Source organism: Monodelphis domestica, chromosome 5 (assembly GCF_027887165.1).
Source record: "Monodelphis domestica isolate mMonDom1 chromosome 5, mMonDom1.pri, whole genome shotgun sequence".
Taxonomy (NCBI): Eukaryota; Metazoa; Chordata; class Mammalia; order Didelphimorphia; family Didelphidae; genus Monodelphis; species Monodelphis domestica.
Window position 1 is genome coordinate 34,357,406 of NC_077231.1, and position 27,914 is coordinate 34,385,319.

General features: G+C 41.3%; 1 protein-coding gene across 6 annotated transcripts; it reads left to right on the forward strand.

Annotated features, from left to right (window-relative positions):
- The first annotated feature begins 10,603 nt into the window (after positions 1 to 10,603).
- SMAGP (small cell adhesion glycoprotein) lies at positions 10,604 to 27,874 on the forward strand. 6 transcript variants are annotated; one of them, XM_056798215.1, is made up of 4 exons: positions 10,604 to 11,140; positions 12,300 to 12,355; positions 24,985 to 25,065; positions 27,075 to 27,874. In XM_056798215.1, the coding sequence occupies exons 2-4, from the start codon at positions 12,322 to 12,324 to the stop codon at positions 27,248 to 27,250; spliced, it is 291 nt and encodes a 96-aa protein (XP_056654193.1). In that variant the 5' UTR covers positions 10,604 to 11,140; positions 12,300 to 12,321; the 3' UTR covers positions 27,251 to 27,874. The 6 variants fall into 6 exon arrangements, with proteins under 6 accessions (XP_056654193.1, XP_056654190.1, XP_056654192.1 ...); XM_056798212.1 differs by having other exon boundaries at positions 10,607 to 11,140; positions 24,982 to 25,065; XM_056798214.1 differs by lacking the exon at positions 10,604 to 11,140 and adding an exon at positions 11,171 to 11,405.
- Positions 27,875 to 27,914: the final 40 nt, after the last annotated feature.

Below are 27,914 nucleotides of genomic sequence, written 5' to 3' on the forward strand. Positions count from 1 at the left end.
ACCAATCAAAGGAGGTTATAAAATAACTGCTCTTAAGTTTCATTTTCTACACCATCACTTCTTACTTATCACTAATCTACTTCCCTGAAGGGAGCTCAGGCTATCTCTATTTCCCACAGGCTTATCTACAGACTCAATCATTCCTTCTAGATCTTGGCCACAATTATAAGTCAGATAATAATCTAGGATTCAGGCTGAGGCTTATCCAGTGGTGGAAGCAGTTGTAGTCAAGGGGTAATAGCTTTGTGGGGATGGAGGAGAGTTATTGGATCTGCCCATTCTCTTGATCAGAGCATAATCCTCTGAACTTCAAAAAGTCACAAGATTTTGGATATCCAATGGTCGTGCTAGAGAAGTCCTTGGAATATCTGTGATTGACTACAGTATCCATCTTGAAATCTAATGAAAAACTTGACCTACCAGGAAAGGCAACTTAAAGACTTCACAAGGAGTCTAGAAGAAAACTACAAACTACCTAAGGGGAATTTCATGAGGATTCTACAAAGGGAAAAAAAAGAGAAAATTATTTGTAGAAGGATTTTCTGCACTGGGAGTTTCCCCAACTAATATCATAAGTTCTAGAAAAAAAATATGCACCATATACTTTCTCTGATTTAGAAAATATGCAAATCCTAGAGTTGGGAGAAGGAAATGGCAACTGCTCTAGTGTCTTTGCCAAGAAAACCCCAATGGAGTCACAAAAAGTCAGAAGCTACCAAAAATGACTGAACAACAATAAGAACTAGAAGGCAGTGTGATACAGGGACAAAATGAAGGACAAATTTGGAGTCAAAGAACCTGAGGTCAAATCCCAGATCTGGTATTGTAAAACTGGAGATTTTGAACCCTAGACTTCAATCCCCAGAAGTGCTTGGTATTTCCCTGAATTCTCTATAATCTCACCTGAGTCTCTACCTGGGCGAGATCACAATTGGTATTTAACTGGCAGTAAAGTCTCCCATGCTCTTCTTCTCTTCTATTGCAATGATGTAGCAAGTAAGCTAAACTAAGCATGGGGATTTTGAATGGGCTAATCAGCCATGGGCACATAGTTTTTATTTTGTATCTTCTTTATTCCTTGATTTCTAATAATCCTTAATAAACCTTAAAAAATATTTTTTATTATTAGAAATATAATATGATTTTTACAGTTTATGGCAACCACAAAGGAATGAGAACTTCTCAATTTTTTTTTTAAGATAACCTAGATAATTTTTTTAAGCCACGTTTCTCCTGCCAAGGCTCCCTTGATTCAGCTCGCTCATACTGCCTGCTCCCACCTCCTGCCATTCGCACTTGCCTCCAGCCATCTACTCGACTTTCTTGACCTTTTTGACCCAGATTGCTCTCCAAGCCATGGCCCCAGCCCCAGCATCTCTGACCTCCTAGCCAGTTCACCCCAGGCCAGCCCCAGGATCCAGACTGCTGGTAGCTGCCCCTGTGTCTAACTGGTAACTGGTAAAAACTGGGGTGCTCTTTCCTTAGGCAACAATTAGCCTCCACATGGCAGGGGACCTTGGGGGGGGGGCGGGATAAGGAGAAGGAAGAGACTTTTCCAACAGGAAGTTGATTACAAGCATGGTGTATGTCAAAGAATATTTTTTTGAGTACACTGATCCTTTTACTTATCTCACCTGAGATTCAGGAGAGAAATTCATCTCCCTGCAATGAACTTTAAACAATGAACTTTAAAGAGACTGAAGGTTATATTTTTAAGGCGTTTCAGACTCTGATGTTTTATAAAAATCTCTGTATTTTATTGCATTTTGCTGATTGTTTTAAGATTTAACTTTGTTGGTTTTAAGTTCATATATTAATGTATTCAATACTATTCTGTTACCCTGAATCATTTTAATGTACTGGGCTTAAACTACTGTTATATTCTGTCACTTTTACCCTATAACTATACTGAACAAATATTACTGAATAAGCCCATATATAAAAACAGCCTTTTCTATTTTGACATTGTAAATTGTCACATAGAGGATAGATGGACTTCCTCAACAAACTGGTTACAATTGTATAACAACCTTTGAAAAATTTAATGAGCTAAATATCTCCAATTGATTTTAAGGGATCTTTTAGACATGATTTTTAGATTTTTTTTCTACAACTCTGATCATTTTGCCTGCCTCTAACAGGAGGTAAGGTCCATTTTAGTAGCTGAAGTGAAATACAACTATAATCCCCACCTCCCACATTTTTAAAAATGTGAATGGATGGGACATCACAGTCTCATACCAAAGGAGCTGGGAAGTTGATCCCAGGGCATGGTACCCCTGGATGGCTCCAGAAAAGGGTGCATCTCTCATTTATAACTCTTCAGCTCACTTTACCCTTTCACCAGAATGATCTCTAGATTCTTGGTGACATTCTTAGACCCAACATCAACAGTACAGAGGTTTGGTTTGTTCCTAGACTCCTCTGCCACATTTTTGTAATGATGGTAGTAATAGAATTTTTTTAAAAAATATCTTAGCCAAGGGTTAAATATTGCTACACCTGAAAAACTTGTGACAAGTATCCATTTTCTTTATATGTCATACAGCAGACTTATGTGAAATATGATAGTAGATTTGTTTGCTATTGTAATTAACTGGGCTATTGTGAGTTTTGGGGATTTTGATACTTTTTGAATGTGCATTACCTGTTATTCTTTATTTAAAAAAACCTGTTACTTTGTGAAAATCATTTTGTACTCACACATGGCTGACACAGTATGTCAATGATTATAGGTTATATTTTTGAATTTTTAAAATTCTCATTATATTTTCTTGCATGTGCAATATACTATTTCAGTTTTTTATTTTTTCTCTCCTTTTTTATATTTGAAACACATGTCACCAGTATTAAGATTTTCTTTAACTTTTTTTGATTTTTCAGTAACATAAGTTTAAAATATATTTGCTATAATGTCAATGCATACCCAAAAGCTTGAGACTATAAAAAATGATGTCGTTAATTGTTTTGAAAAATTATGGGACTTTGCTTAATGATTCTGTCTGATTCCAGGACAAAAGAATACAAAAAGAGCCAGTGCACAGTGCCAAAGAAGCACAAAGCTAAACTGCATAGGGCCAATCGAGCACAAGGTCAAAGAGACCAACCAATCCCAATGGCATTGATGAAAATTTTGAGCTAAGACAAGAGGACTTGAACATGTTTGGGGTTCAAGGTTGTGGCTGTTTAACATGTGTTAAAGGCAGGTCTTCCTTGTTCCACATTCTACCAAGTATCTCAAATTTGGCTACTATAATCTAGTCCCTTTTCTGTCTTTCATAATGTGGCAGCTTTCTGTAGTCCTGGCTACTAATTGGGTAAATGCTGATATCATTTTAATTGGGCCCTGATTCAAGGACCTGTTATAGATTTATTTTTTCTATACTTAGAAGTTTTATACATAAGACTTTGATAGTCTATATTTATCCAGAAATTATCTTTTTTAATTTGGATTTTTTAAATGTTTTTTTATTTCTCTTGCCAATTGATTCATATACCTCATAACTCAGCCATGCATCCCTGAGTGATCCCTGTGTTTTTCAATCACCCTCTTCATGAGGGGGAATGTATAAATATTATTATTATTATTTTAAATTGCAAAGTTTAAATTCCTTTTGAGAAGAATTTTAGGTTAAGAAACATGCTACCTGGGGGCAGCTGGGTGACTCAGGCCTAGAGAAGGGAGGTCCTGAGTTCAAATCTGACCTCAGATACTTCCCAGCTGTGTGACCCTGGGCAAGTCACTTAACCCCCATTGCCTAGCCCTTACCACTCTTCTGCCTTGGAGTCAATAGACAGAAGGTAAGGGTTTAAAAAAAAAAAGAAACATGCTACCTCTCTGAATCCAGAAAGTGAATTGTTTGGAGAAGACACCATGAAGATGCCTCCACAGACCACAAGCTGCACCAGAAGATCCAGAGTGAACTTTGGGATGTGGTGATTTGAACTGTGTGGGGTTTAAATGCATTTGTTTTGTATGTATACTCTTATGCCGAAGGGGACTTCCCCCAACTGGCTTTGTGTCAATGTACCTAGCAATTATTGGTTTTGTTCTCTTTTCCTCATCCTCAAATTATTGTAATTTTATAGCTGGTATGTTTACAAGACCCATCAGAGAGACTAGTCTTCCTCGGACCTCAGGGGGAATGTAAAAATGGAGAGTTTGAACCCTAGACTTCAATCTCCAGAAGTCCTTGGTATTTCCCAGAATTCCCTATAATATCACCTGAGTCTCCACCTGGGTGAGATCACAATTGATATTTAACTGGCAGTAAAGTCTCCCATGCTCTTCTTCTCTTTCATTGCAATGATGTAGCAAGTAAACTAAGTTAAGCTAAGTGCGGGGATTTTGAATGGGCTAATCAGCCATGGGCACGTGGTTTTTATTTTGTATCTTCTTTATTCCTTGATTTCTAATAATCCTTAATAAACCTTAAAAATATATTTTTTTTATTATTAGAAATATAATTTAATTTTTACAGTATTTAATCTCTTTGTGACCTTCAGTTACTTTACCTCTCTAGGATTCATTTTTTTCATCTATAAAATGAGGGAGATGGGCTAGATGGCATCTGAGGTCCCTTCTAACCCAAACTAAATCTATGATGCTATTAAAGCAGGTGGTGTAGATTGTAATAGTTATAAGGATTGTTGAGGAGATTGAAGAGAGGACAGGGGGTACAGGGATAAGGAATGTTAATGGTCATGCAATTTGTAACAGGGAAATGAGGAGTTGAAGGGAGAGAGAATATGGCTGCCAGTGAGGTAAAAGGAGAGAGATGCCCCAGTTGAGAGGCTATCTTTGAAAATTGGGTTTTCCGAGAAATGAGACCCCTATGATAGCCTGAGAGGATGTCTTTTCTATTGATTGATGTTGAAGATACCCCAGAGCAGGTAAGCATGGACCCTGCTGAGGGACAAGTCTCTCCTCAGACCAAGGTTGCCCAGCAGGGATCTAATGAGGACCATTTAAGATTGAATGGCTGTCCTTGGGCTCTGCTCCCTCTATGTCCCCCTGAAATGATAGTTCTCTTATCTGACTGCAGCTATTTAAATAAAGATAAATTTAATAACAAGTTTGGATTGGGGAGGTATCAGGAAAGAGGGAATAGGAATTTCCCTAGATTGGGTTTGAGTCTCTCTCAGTTTTTGAGCTGAGGCCAGGTCTCACAGGCTGGTGGAAGATTGCTTTTATTCCTGTCTAAGATAATCTATGCTAGTTTTATTAAGTTCAAAGTCTTTAGCAGTAGACAGCAAGAGGAAGAAAAGGTTCTGACTTTCAGAGCTGGTTGGGCCTGTTTCTTCAGGCTGATGCCCCAAAGACCGGCTTTACAGTTCAAACTGCTCCCCTTAAATCCTTTTGTTCGATGACACAATCACAGGAATCCAGGTAGAGCACACAGTTGGGAAATATCCAGAAATAGAGGTACTTCTATCCTGAGACAGGGAAAGAGCGCTCCTTCCAGTCCAAGGGCCAGGAAAGAGACCTTCCAGAGCCAACTGACACTCTCCAAGTTCCCCTTCCTCCACCAAGTGTCATTCTTGTCAATAGCTTCTCTCTAACATTCCAATGCTGTTTGTTCCAACTGAGTGGCAGAAAATCTAAAACTTGCTTCAGTTTTCCTTTCCACAGGATTCAGGGGTATTTTAAAAAGATAGTCTAGAAACAATTACCAAAAGTGCATCAGAGTTAACACCACCCTTCCTACAGGCTTGTGTCTTTGTTAACTTTCTCTCTGGGTTTAAAGGCAACCTGTCCAGTAGGCTCTAGAATACACTCAGAAATCACCAACAGAATATTACAAAACTTCCCATCTTCCTAATTAACTGGAATTCTCAATTTTTTACCCATGGGCTAGTTTTCTTCTCTTAAAATTAAAACTCCAAATGCATAGGATTTAATGTTAATGGTCATGTAATTTATTAGCAGTATCAAATGGCAAAAAAAAATGCAATAGAAATGAAAACATTATCCAGAAAACTGTAATAATATGGCAACCGGGTTCTCTTTTCATCTTCTATTCCTTCTTCCAGTCAATTTGGAGAAGAATACAAATGAAAACATGATTGAGATTCAAATTCTGGATGGAAATTTTAAAATGTCAATGTTCTATCTTCCCAAAAGTCTGACCCTACAGAACCTGACTCAAACAGAATGAGAGAAATATACTAGAAGTAAAGGGTATTTTAATGTATTCTCAACAGAAAGAATATGTGTGTGGGAACCCCTCTTCTAAGGAGAGGAGCCCCTTAGATGCAGAAATTAGCCAGCGGAAAAGAAAAAAAAAACAAACAAACAAGATTATTGCTTGAGGGACAAGTGGAACAGCAGATTCTTGTCAATAACTCCTTGGGTGATTTTGGGGTCTTGAGGAGATGAGCTGATAATTATCCTATCTGGAAATCTCTGGACCCTTCCTGGTGAGATAATGATCATCTTAGTAGGAAAGATTCCTAGGATTGTTCTCTGTCCCCTGATTCTCAAGTTTAGCTTATAGTCACAAAGGATTATTGTTATGTCTCAGAAACCCCTAGTAAATGGAGCCTTGAGCAAATCCAACCAATTATAATAGGCAGCATTCCTTTCACTTTTTCACAAAACATTATGTTCTTGGGAAACAGCTAGGTGTCACCCACCCCAAGAAGATGGAAGTTAAGGGGAGAAAGAGAGAGAGAGAGAGAGAGAGAGAGAGAGAGAGAGAGAGAGAGAGAGAGAGAGAGAGAGAGAGAGAGGGAGGGAGGGAGGGAGGAAGGAAAGAAGGAAGGAAGGAAGGAAGGAAGGAAGGAAGGAAGGAAGGAAGGAAGGAAGGAAGGAAGGAAGGAAGGAAGGAAGGAAGGAAGGAAGGAAGGAAGGAAGGAAGGAAGGAAGGAAGGAAAGAAGGAAGGAAGGAAGGAAGGAAGGAAGGAAGGAAGGAAGGAAGGAAGGAAGGAAGGAAGGAAGGAAGGAAGGAAGGAAGGAAGGAAGGAAGGAAGGAAGGAAGGAAGGAAGGAAGGAAGGAAGGCCAGTACCAGAGCTGCTCCAGAAATGACAAGATGTCAATTGACCCCAAAGCCGGAAGTGAGGGGACTACAGCCAAGCTGCAAAGCAACATGGATCAGAATTGCCCCCAGTGCACCAGCATTCCTGAGGGGCCAAAGAAGAAGCCTCCAGAGGAAGCTGGGAGACAGAATTCAGTGGAAAGAGGATATCAGTGCAATGCCGCTCAAATTGCTTCTCCTAACCTGTGCCTTGGCTAATTGGGCTCCCTCCAAGTGCACCTTTCCATTTATAAATGCTCTATGTGTCCATTCTTCCCACTGCTGCTCAGTGTAAGAGAGTGTAAGTCAAATTTCTGGGGGATATTTTTTACTCCTACTGTTTTTCACAGTCGATAAGCATTTATTAAATGCCTACTATGTGCCAGCTTACTATGTGTTCTAAGTGACAGAGATACAAAGACAAAAGTCAGTCCCTGCCTTCAAGGAGTTCACAGTCTAATGGGAAAGAAAACGTAGAAACCACTATAAGGACAAACAAGATACACACACACACACATATACACACACACACACACATACATATATGATAAATTGGAGATAATCAACAGAGGGAAGGCATTAGCATTAAGGGGGATCAGATAGGTTTTCTGTCAAAGGTGGGATTTTTGCCAGGTCTTAAAGGAAGCCAGGGAAGCCAAGAGGTAGAAGTGAAGACAAAACATGGCAGACATGAGGGGTAGTCAGGGAAAATGCCTGGAATGGGAAAATGGAGTGTCTTGCTCCAGGAATAATAAGGTGGTCCATGTAACTGATTCAAAGAGTAAATGTGTGGGAGTGAGTGAGTGAGTGAGGTATAAGAAGATGGGAAAGGGAGTCAACTAGGTAGCACAGTGCATAGAGGATCAAACTTGGAGTTGGGAGGACCTGTATTCAAATTTGACTTCAAATACTTCCTAGATATGTGACCCTGGGCAAGTCATTTAGCCTCCATTGTCTAGCTCTTATCTACTCTTCTACCTTAGAATCAAATATCAATTCCAGCACAGAAGTTAAGGGTTTAAAAAGCCAAGAATATTGGAGGGGGGGGGGAGGTTACAAAGGGTTCTGAAAACCAAATATGGGATTTTATATTTGATCCTAGAGGTGACAGAGACAGTAGAGTCACTGAATAGGAGGCTGTTATGGTCCAACCTGTGTTTTATATAGGAAGGTTACTTTGGGAGCTGAGTGGAGGATGACCTAGAGTGAGGAGAGACTCCTGACAGAGAATTCTATTGCAATAGTCTAGGTGTGAGCCAATTAATAAGAATTTGCACCAGGGTGGTAACACGGTTAGAGTTGAAAGAAGGGGTTGTATGAGTGATGTTACAAAGGCAAGCCGCCATGGGGAAGGCTCTCTCCTTTTGCTGTAGAGCTTGCTCATGGGCTCAAGGGATCCAGTAGCGATTTTGTTACCAAGGACAGCTCAGTTTCTCACCTAAGAGTTAGGGACAACTTCCGGAGGGAAATCATGCTATTGTTCCCTCCCTCTCTTTTTTCATTATTGTCTTCAGGTTAGAGTAGGCATGGACAGGAAATCAGACAAGTAATAGGTGACTTATAAGGTCATCTGTTGAATTTATTCAATCATGTGCTGGGGATAAGTGTTATCTCTGGTTCACCAGCTTTGGTGGTTCCCAAAGGAGTGTTAATTTGTGGATTCCCTAAGAGCTATGTCACATAATCTTTGTTGGACACTCATTTGAGCACAAGGCACTGGAGAAGCCCTAGGAAGGACAATGTTTGAACCTCTCCAATTACTCGGAAAGGGGAATCCCAGCATAGAAAAATGGGCCAAAACCATTCCATTGATACCCTGGGGAGGACAAATATTTCACTTGGGAAAGGGTCCTAATAAATTGAGGGTGATATGAGCTAGGAAGATTTGACCTCAGACACTTACCAGATGGATGACCCTGGGCAAGTGATTTAACTTTGTTGCCTCAATTGACTCTGCTGTAAAATGGGGATAATAATAACACCTACCTCAAAGGATGATTGTGAGCACCAAATGAAATATTTGTAAAGCTCTGAGCATGAAGCACACAGTAGGCATTTAATAGGTGACTTTTGTTTTCCTGCCTTTCTTCCTTACATGCAACTTACACCTCCAATTTCCTTGTCTTTGCACATATTGTTCCTCTGTGCCTAGATTTCCTTTTTGCCTTAACTTCATCAAAGTTCAGCTCAAGCAAACATTCCTACAGGAGGCCTTTCCTGATCTCCCCAGATGTTAACCCCCCCTTCTGAAATAACTGTATTATTTTATATTTACTTATATGTATCCTTGCACTCCATCACCTAGTGTTCCCCACAACTTGAACTCATCTAAGACTTTCCCAGTGATTTTTTCCAATTGGGAGCCCTGTTTCCAGACTCTTTCAAATGCAAAGGACCACTTAAGGTCTAAAGGGGGTACACATTTGCAACCTGAAAATTCAATTATTCTTTATCTCATTGTTTCTGTTAACTGTCCCTCACAGCCTGAAATTTCATATAAAGGACTGAGGGACTCAATTTTTCAGGAACCCTCCCCAGGAGATCAATGGAATGGTTTTGGCCCATTTGTCTATACTGGGATTCCCCTTTCTTTAGGTCCAGGAAAATGAAAAAAGAGAGGGAGGAAATAATAGCATGATTTCCCTTTGGAAGTTGTCCCTAACTTTTAGGTGAGAAACTGAGCTGTCCTTGGTAACAAAATCTCTACTAATTTCAGCAAAAGGAGAGGGCCTTCCCAATGGTGGTTTACCTTTGTAACATCATTCACACACCCCTTCTTTCAACTCTAATCATGTTACCACCCTGGTGCAAATGCTTGTTAATTGACTCATACCTAGACTATTGCAATAGCCTGCTGATGGAATTCCCTCCCTCTAGGTCACCCTCTACTCAGCTCTCAAAATAATCCTTTTTTTTTTTTTAATCTTAGAATCAATATTTTGTATGGGTTCTAAGAGAGAAGCTAGGAAGTGTCTGAGGCCAAAATTTGAACACAGGATCTCAGGATTCCAGACCTGATGCTCTATGCACTGCTTCACCTAGAAAGTGGTGATATCCCATTGGAGAGAAAACTTCCTTTCTTGGGGTTTCAGCATAGGCTGAGGAGGAATCTCCGGCATGGGATTCTGACTCTGAGGGGCTGCTCTCAGGTTAGCTTTGGGTCCCCAATACTGAAACCTACTTTCCGAGCCATTCAGAAATTAAGCCAAGGGAAGAGTCAGTTTGCCTGTTCCACAGATGGCCCTTTCTCCAAGCTCAGACTCCTCTCTGGAGGGGAGCTGGTCCACTAGAGCATAGATACCCTCCCTTGCAAACCTTGGCTTTCATTAGTGTCTTCTCTTTCAACAGCCCTGGCAGCTCCCTGAATGCTGTAAAGTGCCCAGGCCCTAGGTATGGATGTAAAGATCCCCTTCCTTGGATTTACAGCCCAGCCCAATGGTGACCTTAAGCCTGACCAGGGGAAATCCAGAAGCCAGCCAGAGAGGGTGGAGCCCAGCCTGTCATGGGAGGAAGCAATGGTCCCAGGAGGCAAGCAAAATGACTAGCAAAGAAGGAAAGGCAGCTTTTCCTGCCAGGGGATGAGAGGAGGCTGAGGGAGGAAAGGAAGCCGGGCAGGGACAGAGAAACTGGAAGGGGTGCCTTCCCTGCTTTTTTTCCTGTCCCACCCAGTCTGCCTGTGCCCCTTTGCCCACTGGAATTTTGGTCCCAGAGCAAAACCATTTCATTCCTTCTCTGTCATTTGTGTTTCCACTGGATTCCTTTGTCCTCGGGGTTTCTGTGTCTCTGTGTCTCTGTCTCGATTTCAGAGGCTGAGGCCTCAGTTTCCCTATCTGTAAAGGAAAGGGACTGAACGCTCTGGGTGTGTGTGTCTCTCAGTCTCTTTCCAGTCTCTCTGTGGTGTCTCTGTCTCGATTTCAGACGCTGAAGCCTCAGTTTCCCTATCTGTAAAGGAAGGGGCTGGCCTGGAGGGTCTCTGGGTCTCTCTCTTTCGGCTTTACTCGGGCTCTGGGTGTGTGTGGCTCCCCGTCTCTTTCGAGTCTCGGTATCTCTGCGGTGTCTCTGTCTCCCTCCCACTTGGAGCAGTGTGACTGGCTCTTTATCCCCAGCCAGTTAGACTGGAAAGGTGAGCCGGGCGAAGGAGGGAGGAGGCTGGAGGGCGGAGGGAGGGGAAGTTCCTAGGGATCGCCTTCGCTCCCGTTCCCAGTCACCTTTACCACCGCTGGGACCACAGCCTGCCGCTCCTGGGGCTGGCTCGCCCCGCTTGAGCCTCCCCGGCGCTCCAGTCCAACCACCCGACCCCTCCTCTCCCAGAGCTCCGGGAGCCGGCCAGGGGACCCAGAAGGGCGGGAGGGTCCTCGCCCCATCTAGGCTCTCCTCCACCTCTCCAGGTAAAGGGGGAACCGCGCTCCAGTCGGGACCTCAGTGGGCTTCCAAGGTCCAGGACAGAGCCTTCTGCAGCCAAAGTGGGGCGCCGTGGGAGGAGGGGACGGACCCAGGAACGCGGAGTCGTTTGAGGGCTCCGAGGAGAAGGGGGGTGGGGGGTGGGGGGGGCGGGGGGAAGAGAACAAATAACCGGACGGAGTTAAACTCCCAATGCTGGGGATAGACGGCTCTGCCCGCGTGTGTCCTTCCGCGGGGTCGGGGTTTAAGTTTCGAAGACGGAGAGGCTCAGGGTAAGAGTCCCGGGCGGAGGCGGCCCCCATACCGCTATCGTGCTCTCGAGGGCGTGGGGACACTTTTCTAGTTCCCCGGCATCCCGGAGACCTATGCCCTCCCCCTCCGGCCCCTCCACCCCTCTGGCCGCCTCCTCCTGGCTGGGGAAGGTCCCGGGGACCGTCTCCGTTGGCTCCAGCCTGACATCTAGTGGCCAGTCTTCGGCGGGCCGATGGCCTCGTGCTAATGTCAGAAGCCGGCGGCGGAGCCGGCTTGTGCATTTCCGTCTGTTTCCCTTTCGGGGGAGTTAAAGTAAACTTCTGGCTGAGTGGAGTTTGGACTTTTCCTGGAATGCAAATGAAAGGAACGTGGATGCAGTGAAGAGTGGCCTCGGCCTGGGTTGGAACTAGCTCCAGCTGCTTGGGGACACTCCCAGAGAGGGATAATCACCGACTGAGCAATTCAGAGACGAGGGAATGGACTAAGAAAGACTCCTCTCTTCTGAGATGGAGGAGTTGGGAAAAGGAGTGGGTTTGAGGAAACTGGGGACCCCAGAGGCCTTTAGAGGAAAGGCTCTCCGCCTCTAGGCCCCCTTTTCATTTTGTTTCCTCCTTTATCCTTTTTCCAAGGGAGAAGACTCTTACTAGCACCATGACCGGCCTCCCAACCCCACCTCTTCCAAAAGGTAAGCGCTATCCCATTGCACAGAAAACTCCCTTTCTTGGGGTGTCAGCCTACACGGAGGAGAAACCTCCAGCGTTGAATGTCTCTACTGGATCCCTTAAGCACACGAGCAAGCTCTCCATTTCTCCAATGACTTTCAGCAAAACCAGAGGGCATTCCCCATGGTGGTTTACCTTTGTAACATCACTCATACAACCCCTTCTCCCAATCTACCTCACGGAGGGGCGGCTCTGGGTTATCTTTGGATCCAGGCAATCAAACCCAACTCAGCCCAACCAAAGGCAGCTAGCTATACGAGGTCTTTGTGGACTGCCTGTGCCCTGATGAGTTCACACTTTCTTGGAGTCCTTTCTGGAATGACACCGGGAGCATTTTCAAAAACTGGAAAGTTTCCCCGCTAATAAATTTAGGCTTTGGTTCTGCCATCAGCCTAGTTAGGGAGACAAGGCTAACACACAGGAAACAAAACAAAATTATTGTATTTGTTATGGTCTTTTGTTGTTCTAGCACAATTCACTTCCAAACACGTCCCTCCTTCCCGTCCTGCCCAGCAAATCATCTTTAAAAAGAAAGGAACAAAGGCATTTCAGCAAAACCAACCAGTACGTGGAAGAGTGAAGGCAATATTCCACTCAGTTTGTTTCCTTATTTATTCAGACCCAGAGAGGAAAGTACATCTCCTCCACTTTTCTCTGGGGCCAAGCTTGGTCATTGTAATATAATTTAGTTTCAGTTTTTTTGTTCCTTTCATTTCCAGTGTTGCAGATTAATTGAGATGTTTGTAAAAGCCCTTGGCCCCTACTATGTATGCAGCACCCAGTAGGTGCTTAATGAATGCTTATATCTTCTCCTTTCCTTTCTTGAATTGTGTACACAGTTTCATTATTCTTCTCCATTCATTCTGCATCAGTCCGTATCAACAGAATCGTTCTGAGCTTCTCCGAATTCTTCATGCTCATTTATGATGCTGTCATGGGTTCTACATTTATGATGTGCCACCATTTGTGTAACTCCTTGATTCAGGGGCATCTCCTTTGTTCTTGATTCTTTGCCACCACAAAAATACTGCCAGGAATGGTTTGTTCTGCACCGGCCCTTTCTATCTTTGAGCTCGTCTGGGAACTCGGGTAGCAGCAGAGGCATCTCTCTCTGTGTTAAGGATATGGACGTTTTAGTCACTTTTTATTTTAGCACAGCCCCAAATTGCTTCCCAGAATGGGCAGACCAGTTCAACCAGAGTGTGCCTGCCATTCGTGGGACGCAATTAAAGAGCAGTTGATGACAGTATAGGATTCAGGTTAGGACTGGAAGTGTGGTTGCCCAGAAGGGAGAAATTAGTGTCTGAGGAAGTACTAGGAAGGGCTTCCTTGAGGGAGGAAGGAGGACCCAGGCTTGAGCCCTGAGAGCATCCCTGGCTGAGATTATGGGATCAAAGACTGGAGAAGGGGAGGAAAAGAACATGAAGCATGGAACCATGGGAAAATAATCTCAACTAATTAAATTAATAAACTTAAATTAAAAAAAAGATGGGAGCTAGAGATGACCTTGGAGCTCATCCAGCCAATCAAACCTCCTCGTTTTTTATGGATTAGAAACTGAGACCAAACCAAGTGACTTGCCCAGGGTCCCTCGAGGGGGAAGGGAACAAACATTTATTTAGTGCCTACATACTAAATTAACTACTAACACTGGAGATAATATTCTGAGATAATACTTAAGTATTAAATGGCTTCATTGACATTTCCATTCCCATCCTCCTGCTTGAAGTGCTTTACTTGGTGACGGAGTGTGTATGGAGAGGAGAAGGGGAATGGAGAGAGGACAATGGGTAGATTAACCTCTTGGGAGCCCAAGGGATTTGCGTTGGGAATGCAGAGTGGGGGCTAGAGTTGAACAGTCCTGGAAAGTCCAACAGATAAACTGGAGAAGTAGCCATTTGGTGCAGTAAGTCCATAGGAAGCTTCCAGACTATTGAACATAGGATGATTTTTTTTTTCACAGTAAAAGCCAGTCCATCTTTACTTTAGTGAATGTGGGATACAAATATTTTACAACCTCCAGCATTTTCTTAACCATTTGATAAAAAATTCATTAGAATATTTATTGTATAACAAAGAAAAAAAACAGCACAGGGAATAATTTTTTTAAGTGTTTAGAAACATTTACCCAGACTTTAAAAATGAAGACATTTTTTAAAATTACCTTCTGTCTTATGGGTTCCAAGACAAAAGAGCTATAAAGGCTACCCAGCTGCCCTTAAAAATGAAGAAATGGGGGAAGCTCGGTGGCTTAGTGGATTGAGAGTGTCAACGTGGAATCTAGAAACCCCAAACTTGTGGTCTAGTGGGATCTGGTGAACCCCAGGTTTCAGGACTAGCTCATAGGTTGGAGACTCCGAAGTTTGTACTTGTTCCCTGTTCCTGTTAGAAATCCACCCTGAGGGGAATCTCAGGCTTAACTATCCACTTCAGATGGGACTAAACCCAAGCCAAAGCAGAGTGACTCTTTGGTGCTGTAGGCACCCTGTCATTCTTGAGTTCTATCCTCCAAAGGAGGGTGTGATATACTGGGAGAGGCTTCTGGAGACTGGAAGAGTCAGTTTATACAAATTGCAGAAGAGAAAACAAGATTAAAGCCAGGTAGGGGGGAAAAGGTCCCAGGTTGGGTAAAGGATCAATGCATTGAGGTGGTTCAGCTCTAAATGCCTTGTCCTGTGTGAATTTTAAAAATCAATACTACAAGTACTATATTTAATAATATTTATTAATTATTATTAATTATAATTATATTAATTATAATTATATTATGATTAATTATTGCTATTTAACTTGAAGCAAAGGGAAAGTAAAACTCACACCTGCCTTTGTAATTCAGGCTCCTGTCTAGCCACCAGAGAGATTTCCTATGGGAGATCCCTTTCAGGAGCTATTGAAAGGATAGGATTGTCCACTTCCCAGCATCTCATATGCCACCAGGCTCACCCACCCTCCCTGTTATGTCATGTTCTGCCCCGTAGGCATGTGCCTAATAATTATGGGAGAAAATATGAGCAACCCCTGGCAGAGAAGGAGACCTAGTAAAGCATTTGCCAATGAGCAAGTCTCAAGCCAAGAAGGTTAGTAAATCCAGTGGTAACGGATCAGATGTCACAGCGATAAGAGCTTTAGTGCAGCTCAGGGACAGAAGAGACAAAGGAACACCACTGGTATCTAGGTTAACCACAAACGGAGACAAATGAATTAAAGTGCCCCATGAATTCATTTTGCTGTTGGTGACCGTCTAGCCTGGATTGGGATTGGAGTGGTTCCCAAATGTTTTCATCATCCTCTCTGCATTTCCCTGTTTTCAAGGGTATCAGGACTTCCACACCCTTGGAAGAAGGAATGGGATCTTTTTCATTTATGAGGACAAGGGGCTCCAGGGAGAAGAACTTGATCAGGGAAAAGTGATAAACTCCTAATCCAAGTAGGCACACATTTATTAGAGAATTTCAGGGTGCTTGACCTTTCAAATACAAAAAAAAAAAAGACAAAAAGATCCTGCCTTCAAGGAGGTTGTATTATACTGGAGGTGGGGGTGAGGAGGTAGGGAAGATAAGATCTTAACCAGGAAACATCACAACTTAATTTTAGGAGGACGGAAAAGCCATTTAACTCCAGGGATCAGGAGAAGCTCATGCCCTCTCTTTATTTTTATACTGCTAGTTTCAGAGCTAGTCCTGGGAGTCTACAAGTTTTTGGTGCTGCCAGTGTGGTGTGATCTTAAGAGAGGTGTGTATTCTGCTCTTTCCTAGAAAGGGCTTTTGCCCCTCTGCAGTCACTAGTTCTCCTCAAGTCCTGAACTCTCCTGTAGTACTAGCACTCCTCTCTGCCTTGGAATTCTGTAGTTATATAGAAGATCGTTTTGGTTCTATTCATTTCATTTTTCATTATTTCATGTAGATCTTTTCAAATTTTTTTTAATATTCTGCTTATTGTTTCCTACAGTACAGTAGTATTCCATCACAATCATGTACCACAATTTGTTCAGCCATTGTCTAACTCACGCAGCTCCTCAGTTTCCAATTCTTTGCTACCACAAAGAAAGCTGCTAAATATATATATAAAGAGAGACAGAGAGGGTTTTGCTCTTCAGAATGAGTGGATTGATTCATACTTCCATTAGTGTCTGCATTTTTCCATCCCCTCCAACATTTGTCATTTTGCTCTTTTATCATTTTAGCCAATCTGATAAGTGTAAAAATCTCAGAATTGTTTTAATTTGCATTTCTTCAATAAGTTGTTACTTTGAAGGCTTATTTTTTTAATGTCCATGATATGGTTTTAATTTCTTTATTCAAAAACTGTCTGTTCATATCTTTTGTCCATTGGGGAATGGATCTTATTCTTACAACGTTGACCAAGTTCTCTATATAGGTTAGGTGTCAGACCTCTATCTGACAGTGTCTATTATAAAAAATTTTCCTCAAATTTCTTGCTTTCCTTCTAATTTTGACTACACTGGTTTTATTTATACAAAATCTTTTTAATTTAATGTAACCAAAATTATCCATTTTCGATCTCAGGGTACTCTCCATTTCTTGTTCACTCACAAATACCTCTCTTATCCATAAATCTGGTAGGTAATGTTTCCTGTTCTTGTGCTTATGCTGTCTCCTTTTCCATGTATCTATTCTGATCTTGTCTTAGTCAACGGTATAAGATATTGATCTAGTTTTGGCCAAACTACTTTCTAGTTGTCCCAGAAATTTTAACCAAATAGTGTGTTCTTATCCCAAAAACTTGGATCTTTTGGTACAAAATTTGTACAAAATACAAAAATTTGTTGTATATCTGTTCTGTTCCACTGCTTTGCCTTTCTGTTTCTTAGCTAGTAATAGATAATTTTGATCATTACTGCTTTATAATACAATTTAAAATCTAGTACTATTAGAATGCCTTCATTTATATTTTTTTCATTAATTCATTTGATATTCTTGATCTTTTGTTCTTCCAAGTGAATATTTTTTTGGGGCTTAAATAATTTTTGGTAATTTAATTTGAATAAATAGATAAGTCTAGGTAGGATTGTCATTTTAATTATATTGGCTATGTCCACCCATGAACAATTTCTATTTCTCCAATTATTTACATCTGACTTTGACTGTGTAAGAAGTACTTTGTAATTATATTTGAGGTCTAGTAATTCTTAAATCTTTTCCTTCTTGATTCATTTTTCAAGTTAGTAATTTTTACCTGGAAGTCAAGGTTGTAATGTCAATGATCAAAAGAAAGGAATGGAAATGCAGGAGAAGAATCCATTCAAGGAAGGAGAGGTGACTAAGATATCTCACATTTTCTTAATTTTTTTCAGCCTTTTAATATTTTAAAAATATTTTCCATTTTAATATTTCTTGTTGCCTTATCAGATCATTGGCTTCTGTTTAGTCCATCTTGTTTTATTTATTTAATTAAAAACCCTTACCTTCCAAGGCAGAAGAGTGGCTAGGCAATAGGAGTTAAGTGACTTGCCCAGGGTCACACAGCTGGGAAGTGTCTGAGGCCAGGTTTGAACCTAGGATCTCCCTTCTCTAGGCCTGGCTCTCAATCCACTGAGCCACCCAGCTGCCCTGTTTAGTACATTTTAATTTTTAGGAAGTTTTGTTTCTTGTCCCTCTATGCCAAGCTGCTAATTCCTTTTCCAATCCTTTCTTCCATAGCTGTCATATCTTTTACAATTTTTTCTTAAAATATTCTTGTTCCATTTATTAAAAAAAATTTTAAGCTACTTAAACAAAAATTGCTGCATTTCTTCCAGAAATTTTAATTGTCTTTGACGCCAAACTCTATTTTTCTCTAAAGCATTTCTTATAGATGTTTTAGAGCCATTCTCTTCTGTGATTGTTTCTTGAGGCTCCCTGCCACACTAATAATTCTTTATCGTGAGTGTGTTTGTTTGCCCATTCTCCCAGCCAATTTCCTGACTTTGGATTTGATGTTAAGGCTAAAGCTCCACCACACCTGTGCAGGTAAGATCTGGATAGATCCTGTTGTTGCTTTCATGGGATTTTGAGTATCATGTTTTTCCAGATTCTTGAGATCAGGCTTGCTGTCCAACCTCCCCTGCCTCCCACCACCCCTCCGCCCTAGCCTGAACTCTGCAAGTTAGAATAGACTGATGCTGAACTGGAAAGCTCTATTGATTCAAAGAAACAAATAGATGTTCCTTTTTGGTCTGTGATTTCTGCCTAACCCTATCAAATGTTGGCAGTAAGTCCCTGCTCTAAGCTTCAGGTCTGAGACATACCATTGCTGCTGCTGGCTTCTGAACTTCCTCCTTTCTTCATTAACAGCCCAGGGACTCCCCAAATGGCTTCCACTCCCTTATTTAAATCTTTTCATTATGCCCTGGATTTGTGACATGGAACTAGATCATGATTTGAAAAACCTGCCAGTTGGGACCTGTCCCTGTTAGAATGCCCTGTTCCTGGCCCAGCTGTTGCCAGTGTCCAAAGACCTCCTTGTCTGCCTCCTTGTGTCAAGCAGGGCTATGCAAGTGACTCGTGGTGATGTTTTCTGTATTTTCTCATCACTATTTGATCTGATACACTTTCTAATTCTGTAGGAAGGATTTTTTTTTTGGAGAATTCACACCACTAATTCTTATTACTCTGCCCTCTTGGCTCTTCCCCTTATATATTTCAAATAAAAGAGAGATCATGATTAACTTTAGAGAGAGCTATTTCAGGTTAGTTACCAGGTCAGAAGCTAAATAATAAAGGATTATTTGGAATCAGAATGAAAGAATGAGAAGCTGTTTTTTCTAGGAGTTTGACTAAGAAAGAGAAGAGAGAAGATGGGAAATTGAGAGGATGATATGGTTGAGTGATGGAAGTTTTTTTTTGTTTTATAGATGGGGAAGATTTGAGCACCTGTGAAGGCAATAGAGAAGGAACCTCTAGGGAAATATTGAAGATTAAAGAGAGGGGATGATTGAGGGGACAATCTGTTGGGGAAGACAGGAGGGGATAAGAGCAAGGGCACGTGCTTCTTGAAGTATAAGATTCACTTCATTATAAGAGACTGGAGCAAAAGAGAAGAGAGTAAAGTTTTGAGATGAAGAGAAGGAGCTCATGGTGAATGGTTATAATTTCTTAGTAAAGTAAAAGGAGAGTTAGCAGTGAAGTTTGATGAAGGAAGAAGGAAGGGAGCCCCAGTGGCAGCCAAGACAAGATCGTGAAATAGAAAAACGTTACTTTCTTCTTGTTATTCCTGCTTTACCCTATCTTCTTCCTCTTTTCCTACCTTCATTCAAGAGAAGAGAAAACCTCAGTGAGTGGTTTTCTTTTCAGTGTTCTTGTTAATACACTACATCGTCTAAGTACTTACTACTAGTTAGGGCTTTGTGTTGAAATTCAAGAATGTCTTCATCTTTCTCTGCTTTGCGGATATCTGAATTGTAGGGAGGGGGCACCAAATGCAGAGAGAAAGCTAAAGAGGTTTCTTCAATGATTTTTAACATTTCTTCCAATCTTAAACCAGAGCCTTGTCATAATACTAGACACACACACACACACTTCCCTTGTTACTCCTCCTCTCCAGCCTCTACTTGCTCCTTATGAGCAAAGATCTTAATGCCAATTAGTTGGTTAAAATAGTTCATATTAATATGCTAGTGGGAAAAGGTTAGAAATCTCTCTTCTTAGAGATAACCTACCTGGAGGATATTTTTAAAATTTATTTCTTAAAAGATATTTTATTTTCCCAATTACATGTAATAACCATTTTCAACATAAGTTTTCTGAAATTATAAGATCTAAATTGTCTCCCTCCCTTCCTCTCTCCCTCCCAAGGATGGTGAGCAATTTGATTGACATTATACATGTATAATCATGGAAAACCTATTTCCATATTGGTCATTGTTGTAAGAGAATATAAAACCCAAACCCCAAAACTAAAACCCAAATAAGCGAATAAAAAATCATTATGCATTCATCTGCATTCCAACTCTAATAGTTCTTTCTCTGGGGGTGGATGATATTCTTTGTGATAAGTCCTTCAGAATTGTCCTGGAAGATCCAGTCCTAGAGACGGGAGGTCCTAGGTTCAAATCTGGCCTCAGACACTTCCCAACTGTGTGACCCTGGGCAAGTCACTTGACCCCCATTGCCTAGCCCTTACCACTCTTCTGCCTTGGAGCCAATACACAGTATTGACTCCAAGACAGAAGGTAAGGGTTTAAAAAAAAAAGAAAAAAAAGAATTCTCCTGGATCATTATATTATTGAGAGTAACTAAGTCTTTCCCAGTTAACTATCCTGCAATATTGAGGTTACTGTGTACAGTATTCACTCTATTCTGCTTACTTCACTCTGCATCAGTTCATGTAGATCTTTCTAACTTTTTCTGAAATCATCCTGCTGATCATTTCTTATGACAAATAGTATTCCATTACCATCATGTATCACAGCTGTTCGGCCATCCTCCAATTGAAGGATGTCCCTTCAATTTCCAATTCTTTGCCATCACAAGAAGAGCTGCTATATATATTTTTGTACAAGTAGGTCTCTTCCCTTTTTTTAATGATCTCTTTGGGATATAGACCTAGTAGTGGTATTACAGGATCAAAGGTTATGCACAGTAGTACAGTTCTATAGCCCTTTGGGCATCATTCCAAATTGCCCATCAGAATGGTTGGATCAGTTCAGGACTCCACCAACAATGCATTAGTGTCCCAATTTTGTCATATCTCCTCCAAAATTTATCACTTTTCCTTTTTGGTCGTGTTAACCAATCTGATGGATATGAGGTGGTACCTGTACGATTTAAATTATGTCCAATACTTCAAGGATTATTTTTATAAAGTTTATTATCTGACAAAACAGAACCATGTGACTAAGTTTTTCTGAAGCAAGAGGCTGAGAAAGAGAACTACACCCCATTTATATCTCGTCTATGTCAGTATGTAATGACAGGAAGTGAGTAGGTGCTGGGAATTGTAGTTTTGCTGGGGAATCATAGTTTTTAGGGTAACAGATTCTAATTACACAACCCCGCCAGGATCCTTTGGGAGACTAGTCTCCCCAATGGATCAGGTGAACATAACCAACTTGTAAATTACAATAATTTGGGGATAAAAGGGAAAGAGAACAAAACCAATGATTGCTAGGCACAGTGACAAAAAGTCACTTAGGGGGCAGTCCCTTTTGGCATAGGAGTATACATACAAAATAAATGTGTTCAACCCCTCACAATTCAATTTCACTACAACCCAAAGTTCATTCTGGATCTTTCAGTGCAGTGTGAGGTTTCTGCAGGCATCTCCATGGTGTCTTCTCCAAGCAGTTCACTTCCTGGATTCTGGGAGGTCGCAAGTTTCTTAACTTTTATAAAACTAGAATTTTATGACAATTATACAATCCCCCCCTAAGGAGGGTGTTGACAAACACATGGATCAACTTAGAAAATATTAATTTTCACTAAGAAAAGAGCTTCATAAAAGACAGTAGTATAGCAGCTAATTCAAGAAAACCTTTTGGGTCTAAAATGTCACCAAGAATCTAGATCATTCTGGTGGAGGTAGATTAAGCTGAAGAGTTAAAAACCATCCAGAAACTACTAGGTTTCATGGGAAATGCTCCCTCTTGGGAGCCATCCAGGGGTACCACACCCCCTAGGAAAACCTTCCCAGGTCCTCTGGTATGAGACCGTAACAGCTATAAAAGGCATGTCTTTATATGTCTCATCCATTACATTTTTATAAATGCGGAGGTGGGGAATAGTGCTATCACACTTCACTTCAGCTACTAAATGAACCCTTACCTATTGTTATAAACAACTCAAAGATACTTTTATAATGGTATCTTCTCCGGTTCAGTCATATGGAGAGGTACAAATAAAGACAACAGCACATAAAGCTAATTGTCAAAACACAGTAACTTAAAGTGACATAGTGTAACAGAATAGATTAGATTAGAACCAATATGTGAAATTAACAAACAAGCAATCAGAAAATACAATATCTGTGACAGGATCCAGGCACTGAATTCAAGAGTTCTTTTTTCCAATTCTGGTACAGAGACTTCCATAAAACAATGGGGTCTGAAAAGGCATAAAATCCACCTCCAGACTCTTTTAAGATTCCTTCCCCTCCTCAGTATCATCATCCATCTAGGTTCCTTTTGATCACACCTCTGGGATCTCCCATAGTTAGGGAGAATTCTGCACTGAACATAGTGTGGAGGAATCCCATATTGGATATATTGTAGAGACTGAGCAGGTCAGAATGGCAAGGGGATGTAGAGAGATGAATTTTCCTCGCAAGGACACTCAGGAAAGGTAGGAAGAAAAGACATCCTAAAACAGGGAGCTGTTTGAGATAGGTAAAACACCACTCTTTCATAGGGTGAGCCATGCTACTTTCTGTTTGGAAGAGTAACCTTCCTTCCCCTCCCCTCAGGGGTAAAAACTGCCAGGGAGCAGTTTGCTTCCCCTGCCACATGTACAGGAAGTTAAGAGGGTAGAAGCTCTCTGGTAAAAACCCTTTAGGAGACTAATTACTGCCTAAGGGATACACATCTGGGCTTCCACAGCAAGCATGGAGCACTCAGCTGTTGGCAATGTAAGGGAAAGAAGAGTTTATACTTTTCCAGCTTGTTTGGAGAATGGCTCCAAGGACTAGCAGCTTGTCAGCAGCAGGAGCAGCAGCAGCAGCAGCAGTCAGGAACAGGCAGCTCTGCACTGCAGGGAAAACTCCAAAGAGTTCCCGAGGGATGGGGGATAGGAGAAGTATGGTTTCTTTTCAAACTAATCTACTCAGAGAGAATTAAGGGTTCTGAACCCCACTTCTGGTGGGGTTTAAATGTAGGATTTAATTTATGTCCAATGCTTCAAGTGTGATTTTTATAAAGTTTATTATCTGACAAAAAAGAACCATGTGTCTAAGTTTTTCCTACTTGCTCAAAAATCTCCGCTCCACCAAAGCCGAGACAGGAAGGAAAGAGGTTGAGAGATGAACTATACCCAATTTATATCCTGTCTATGTCAGTTTTTATAATGACAGGAAGTGAGTAGGGTACTGGGAATTATAGTTTTGCTGGGGCTTATAGTTTTTAGGGTAGCAGATTCTAATTACACATACCTCAGAGTTGTTTTATTTTGGATTTCTTTAATCAGGAGTGATTTGGAATATTTTTAATATGATTATTGATAGCTTTGATTTCTTCATCTGAAAATTGCTTATTCATATCCTTTGACTATTTGTCAATTAGAGAATAATTTATATTCTTACAAATTTGACTCAGTTCTCTATATTGAGAAATTGGACCTTTTTCAGAGAGATTTGCTATAAAATACTTTTTCCTTCTAATCTTGGTTGCATTGGTTTTGTTTGTACAAGAACTGTTTAATTTAATCAAAATCATTCATTTTACATCTTATAATGTTCCCTATCTTGTTTGGTCATAAATTTTTCACTTCATAAATCTTCTGGGTAAACTGTTCTATGTTCCCCTAATATACTTATAACACCATTCTTTATGTCTAAATCATGTACCCATTTTGACCTCTTGATATAAGGTGTGATATATATAGATGTGTGTGTGTATATATATATATAGGATTTAATTTATGTCCAATACTTCAAGTATGATTTTTATAAAGTTTATTATCTGACAAAAAAGAACCATGTGTCTAAGTTTTTCCTACTTGCTATTATATATATATATGTACACCTAGTTTTCCCCGTACTGTTTTCTAGTTTTCCCAGCAGTTTTTGTCAAATAGTGAGTTCTTGTCCCCAAAGCTGGGATCTTTGTGTTTAACAAACACTAAGATTGCTAAGGTCATCTGGCCCTCTATATTGTGTATCTGATCTATTCCATTGATCTTCCTTCCATTTCTTAGCCTGGATCAGATTGTTCTGGTGATTATTGTTTTATAACACAATTTGAGATCTGGTATTGCTATGTCACTTTCCTTTGCATATTTTTTCATTAGTTGCCTTGATATTCTTGACCTTTTGTTCTTCCAGATGGCTTTTACTATTATTTTTGCAAGTTCTAGAAAATAATTTTTTAGCAATTTGCTTGATATGGTGCTGAATAAGTAAATTTAGGTAGAATTGTCATTTTTATTATATTAGCTCAGCCTACACATTCCAGTTATTTAGATATGACTTTAGGGGGCAGCTGGGCAGCTCAGTGGACTGAAATCCAGGTCTAGAGATGGGAGGTCCTGGGTGCAAATGTGTCTTTGTCCTCAGATACTTCCTAGCTTTGTGACCCTGGACAAGTCACTTAACCTCCATTGCCTAGCCTCTTCTTTTGGCAGAGGCAAAGGACCATGGGTATAGAATATTGCATAAATTGTCAGACATGGCAAATATGTTGACTGGTGTTGTTGAACTGCCTCCCCCTCTTTTTAACCATTTGTTGCAAAGAATGGCTTGATGGGAAGAGGACAGAGGAGAAACAGATTCAGAGATGAAGGCATTATGTGAAAACAAAGGATCTTCATAAAAATTAGATTTTTAAAATCAGGATTTGATGTGGAAACTGACTGTGAAGCTGTGGCAAGAAGAAGAATTGTCAACATAGCAACTGTTGCTATATTAACTGTGCTTTCTTTGACTCCTCTTGTGAATACGCCAGCAGAAGAGCTGATGTCCACTCCGCTGCTACAGGCGACTGAAACCCTGACTCCTACAGCTGTTGCCAACACTGCTGTCATCGCAGGTAAGGGAGCCCCTGGGACCGAGAGCTCTTTCTTAGCTCAAAACAAAACAAATGAAAACTGATAGGTTTTAGTGACAGAGAGCCAGGGGCTGTCAAGAAAGTGGCTTCTAAAGCCACAGAGGTGGGATAGCCAATGGGACCCTCTGGTCTTTTCCTCAACCATACCGTGGTTATTGAACAGTGACTGGTAGGTTTCTGTATATGGGTCATCATTATGCAACTTCATCCTCCCACACGTAAGTTCAGTACTTTGAGGATCTCTTCCTGATAATGATCCCCTCAAAAATTGGCCATTTTGGTCCTCAAAAATGCAATACTGTCCACAGCTATAGAAAGGCTATTCAGGGAGCCTTTCCATTTTGGTAGATCCTATTTGCCCTAAAGTTTGGGCTTCACTGGCATCACTTTCTTTTTTGGGGGGGGGGGAGGCTACTTCATTAGTTAATCTAGAATATTGTTCTATGATTACAAGATTCATGTTCTTTTCCTGCCCTCCTCCCAACCCCCTCCCGTAGCTAATGTGAAATTCCACTGGATTTTACATGTGTCAATAGGTCAATACCTATTTCCATATTATTGATATTCGACATCACTTTCAAGATCCCATTATCATTGAGCAGCTGGGTTGCTTAGGGGATAGAGCACCAAGCTTGGAGTCAGGAGGTCCTGGGTTCAAATCTGGACTCAGACACTTCCCAGCTGTGTGACCCTGGGCAAGTCACTTGACCCCCATGGCCTGGCCCTTACCACAGTATTGATTCCAAGATGGAAGGTGAGGGGTTAAAAAATATATATGTAATAAAAATAATAACCAATAACATTATGTGATAAACATCATATAAAATGTTATCATTACTAGTCAGACCAACTGGATTCACATCATGGCTCTGACACTGTCTACCTGTGTGACCCTGAGGAAGTCATTTAACCCCAATTACCTAGCTTTTGCTCTTCTGTCTTTGAGTTGTTACTAAGACAGAAAATTATGATTTTTAAAAAATCCATTATTATATCCATGCCACTATATACTCAAGAATTACCACATAAAAACCTATCTGTTCAAAGATATTTATAGAAATATTATTGCGGAGGGGGCTGAGAATGGGAGCCACAAGCAACCTGACTATGAAGGACTAGCAGAGCAGTTACAGAAAGTGTGCTATATTCATGGAATATTCGAATTAAAGTTAGTAAGTGTGAGAAATTGAAAGAAATATCTAAATAACGGACATTCAAAAACCAGGAAAGGGCATGTGCTCATGGATGCAATTGAATTGGGTGCAAATGAGGCTGATAGAGATTTATGGGTTATGATAGTTGACTACCCTGAAGCTCATGTTTAAATGTAATAGCTGCAAAGCAATTGGAATTGTTATCCTTACATTTGTAATAAGCCACTTAAACTTGTGGAGGAGGCAGGAAATTAAAGTGATAGGCTTGGCGGGAGCCGGGTAGACCTATTAGCCCCCAGTCCCATCCTAGGAGTGGGCGGGTTGTTGGTTTGACAAGTCAGAATGAGGAGCAGATTGGGAGCAGGTGGAAGGACGGATAGGCGGCTCAACAAAACTTCCCCAGATGAACCATACTTCCTGTTGAGATAAATGACTTCCTGTTTCCCTCCTTCCTGTTCTATCAGTCATCAGCACTGGCTGGGACTGGCTTTTTAACTCATTAGAGGTGGGGAGTGGGTGGTTGGGGGAATCCTTGCCTCCTGAGCAGAGGGATTAAGGCAACAGCCAGCAGTTTTCATGGAAACCAGTCAGGGAACATGCCGGAAATCGAGCCGTTCTTTGTCAGGGACACGGCGATGTTTGCTTAGAATGATGCTGGCTTGCACTGGGAGGGGAGGGCACAGGAGGAGGAGGAATGATTTATAGAAGAAGAAAGGTGGGAGACTGAAGCAAAATTTCAGGGAAAGGAGGAAAGATGGTGGGAACCAAAGCCGAACGGTTAACTAGATTGGGTAACTAGCCCTTCCACAATCCCATGTCTCCCCTCTTCTTCCCAAGGTGTGATCACAGTGGTTTTCTTCACTCTGCTCTCAGTCCTGGTTGTAATCATCATTTACCTGTACAAGAACAAAGGCAGCTATATCACCTACGAGCCGCCCGAAGGAGAAGCCAGTGCCACTCTGCAAATGGAGAGTGATTCAGTCCAAGGGAAGAAGGAGGAATATTTCATCTGATGACTGCCCCCAAACGCCTCTGGCCTCTCGATGCCAGGCTTGGGAACAGAGGGATTAATTTATTAGGTGAAAAATGTGTCAAAAGCCAGAGATGGGTGTTGATAATCTGAGCTCTCTCCGGGTCAGGATCCAGGAATATTCCTGGTCTGGGTGCCAGGAGCAGAGACCTGGGGGACCAGGGAAGTACAGAAAGCAGATTCTGATGCCGTTAGCTAAGCTTGTCATGGCTCCCAGTGTCATAGACCAAATGGCCTGTATACTTAAACAAGGTAGGATGAACTAACAGGTGGGCATTTACCCAGGACTTCTGCACTCTTGCTTGGTGGGCAAACAGTGATGGGAGTTGCCCAGTCCTACCCCATATTCTGCCTCCTGGCTGCCTATAACTCATGAAGAGCCCTCATGAGGGGCCCCCAAAACTCATCTGGTGCCCTGATAACTAGTGCAGTCAGCTTGGGGAGAGGAAGGGTGGGGTGATGGGGGTAAAAATTGAACACATCCGCTGAGCTCACCTGGGCTGTACCCTTTCCTGGAGCCCTCTGCTTCCTAGTCCACTCTGATTCCCAATCCAATCTTGTATTAGTGATATCTTTTTTATCAGAATTAAAACTTTTTATTACAAGAGATTTTGATTTCATTTGTAGGAGGCAGAGAATAATCGTTG

Coding starts and splice junctions, on each gene's coding strand:
- SMAGP (XM_056798212.1), top strand. CDS start 12,322: ATGACCGGCCTCCCAACCCCACCTCTTCCAAAAG. Junction 12,356..24,981: donor AACCCCACCTCTTCCAAAAG/GTAAGCGCTATC, acceptor TGAATACGCCAG/CAGAAGAGCTGATGTCCACT. Junction 25,066..27,074: donor CAACACTGCTGTCATCGCAG/GTAAGGGAGCCC, acceptor CTTCTTCCCAAG/GTGTGATCACAGTGGTTTTC.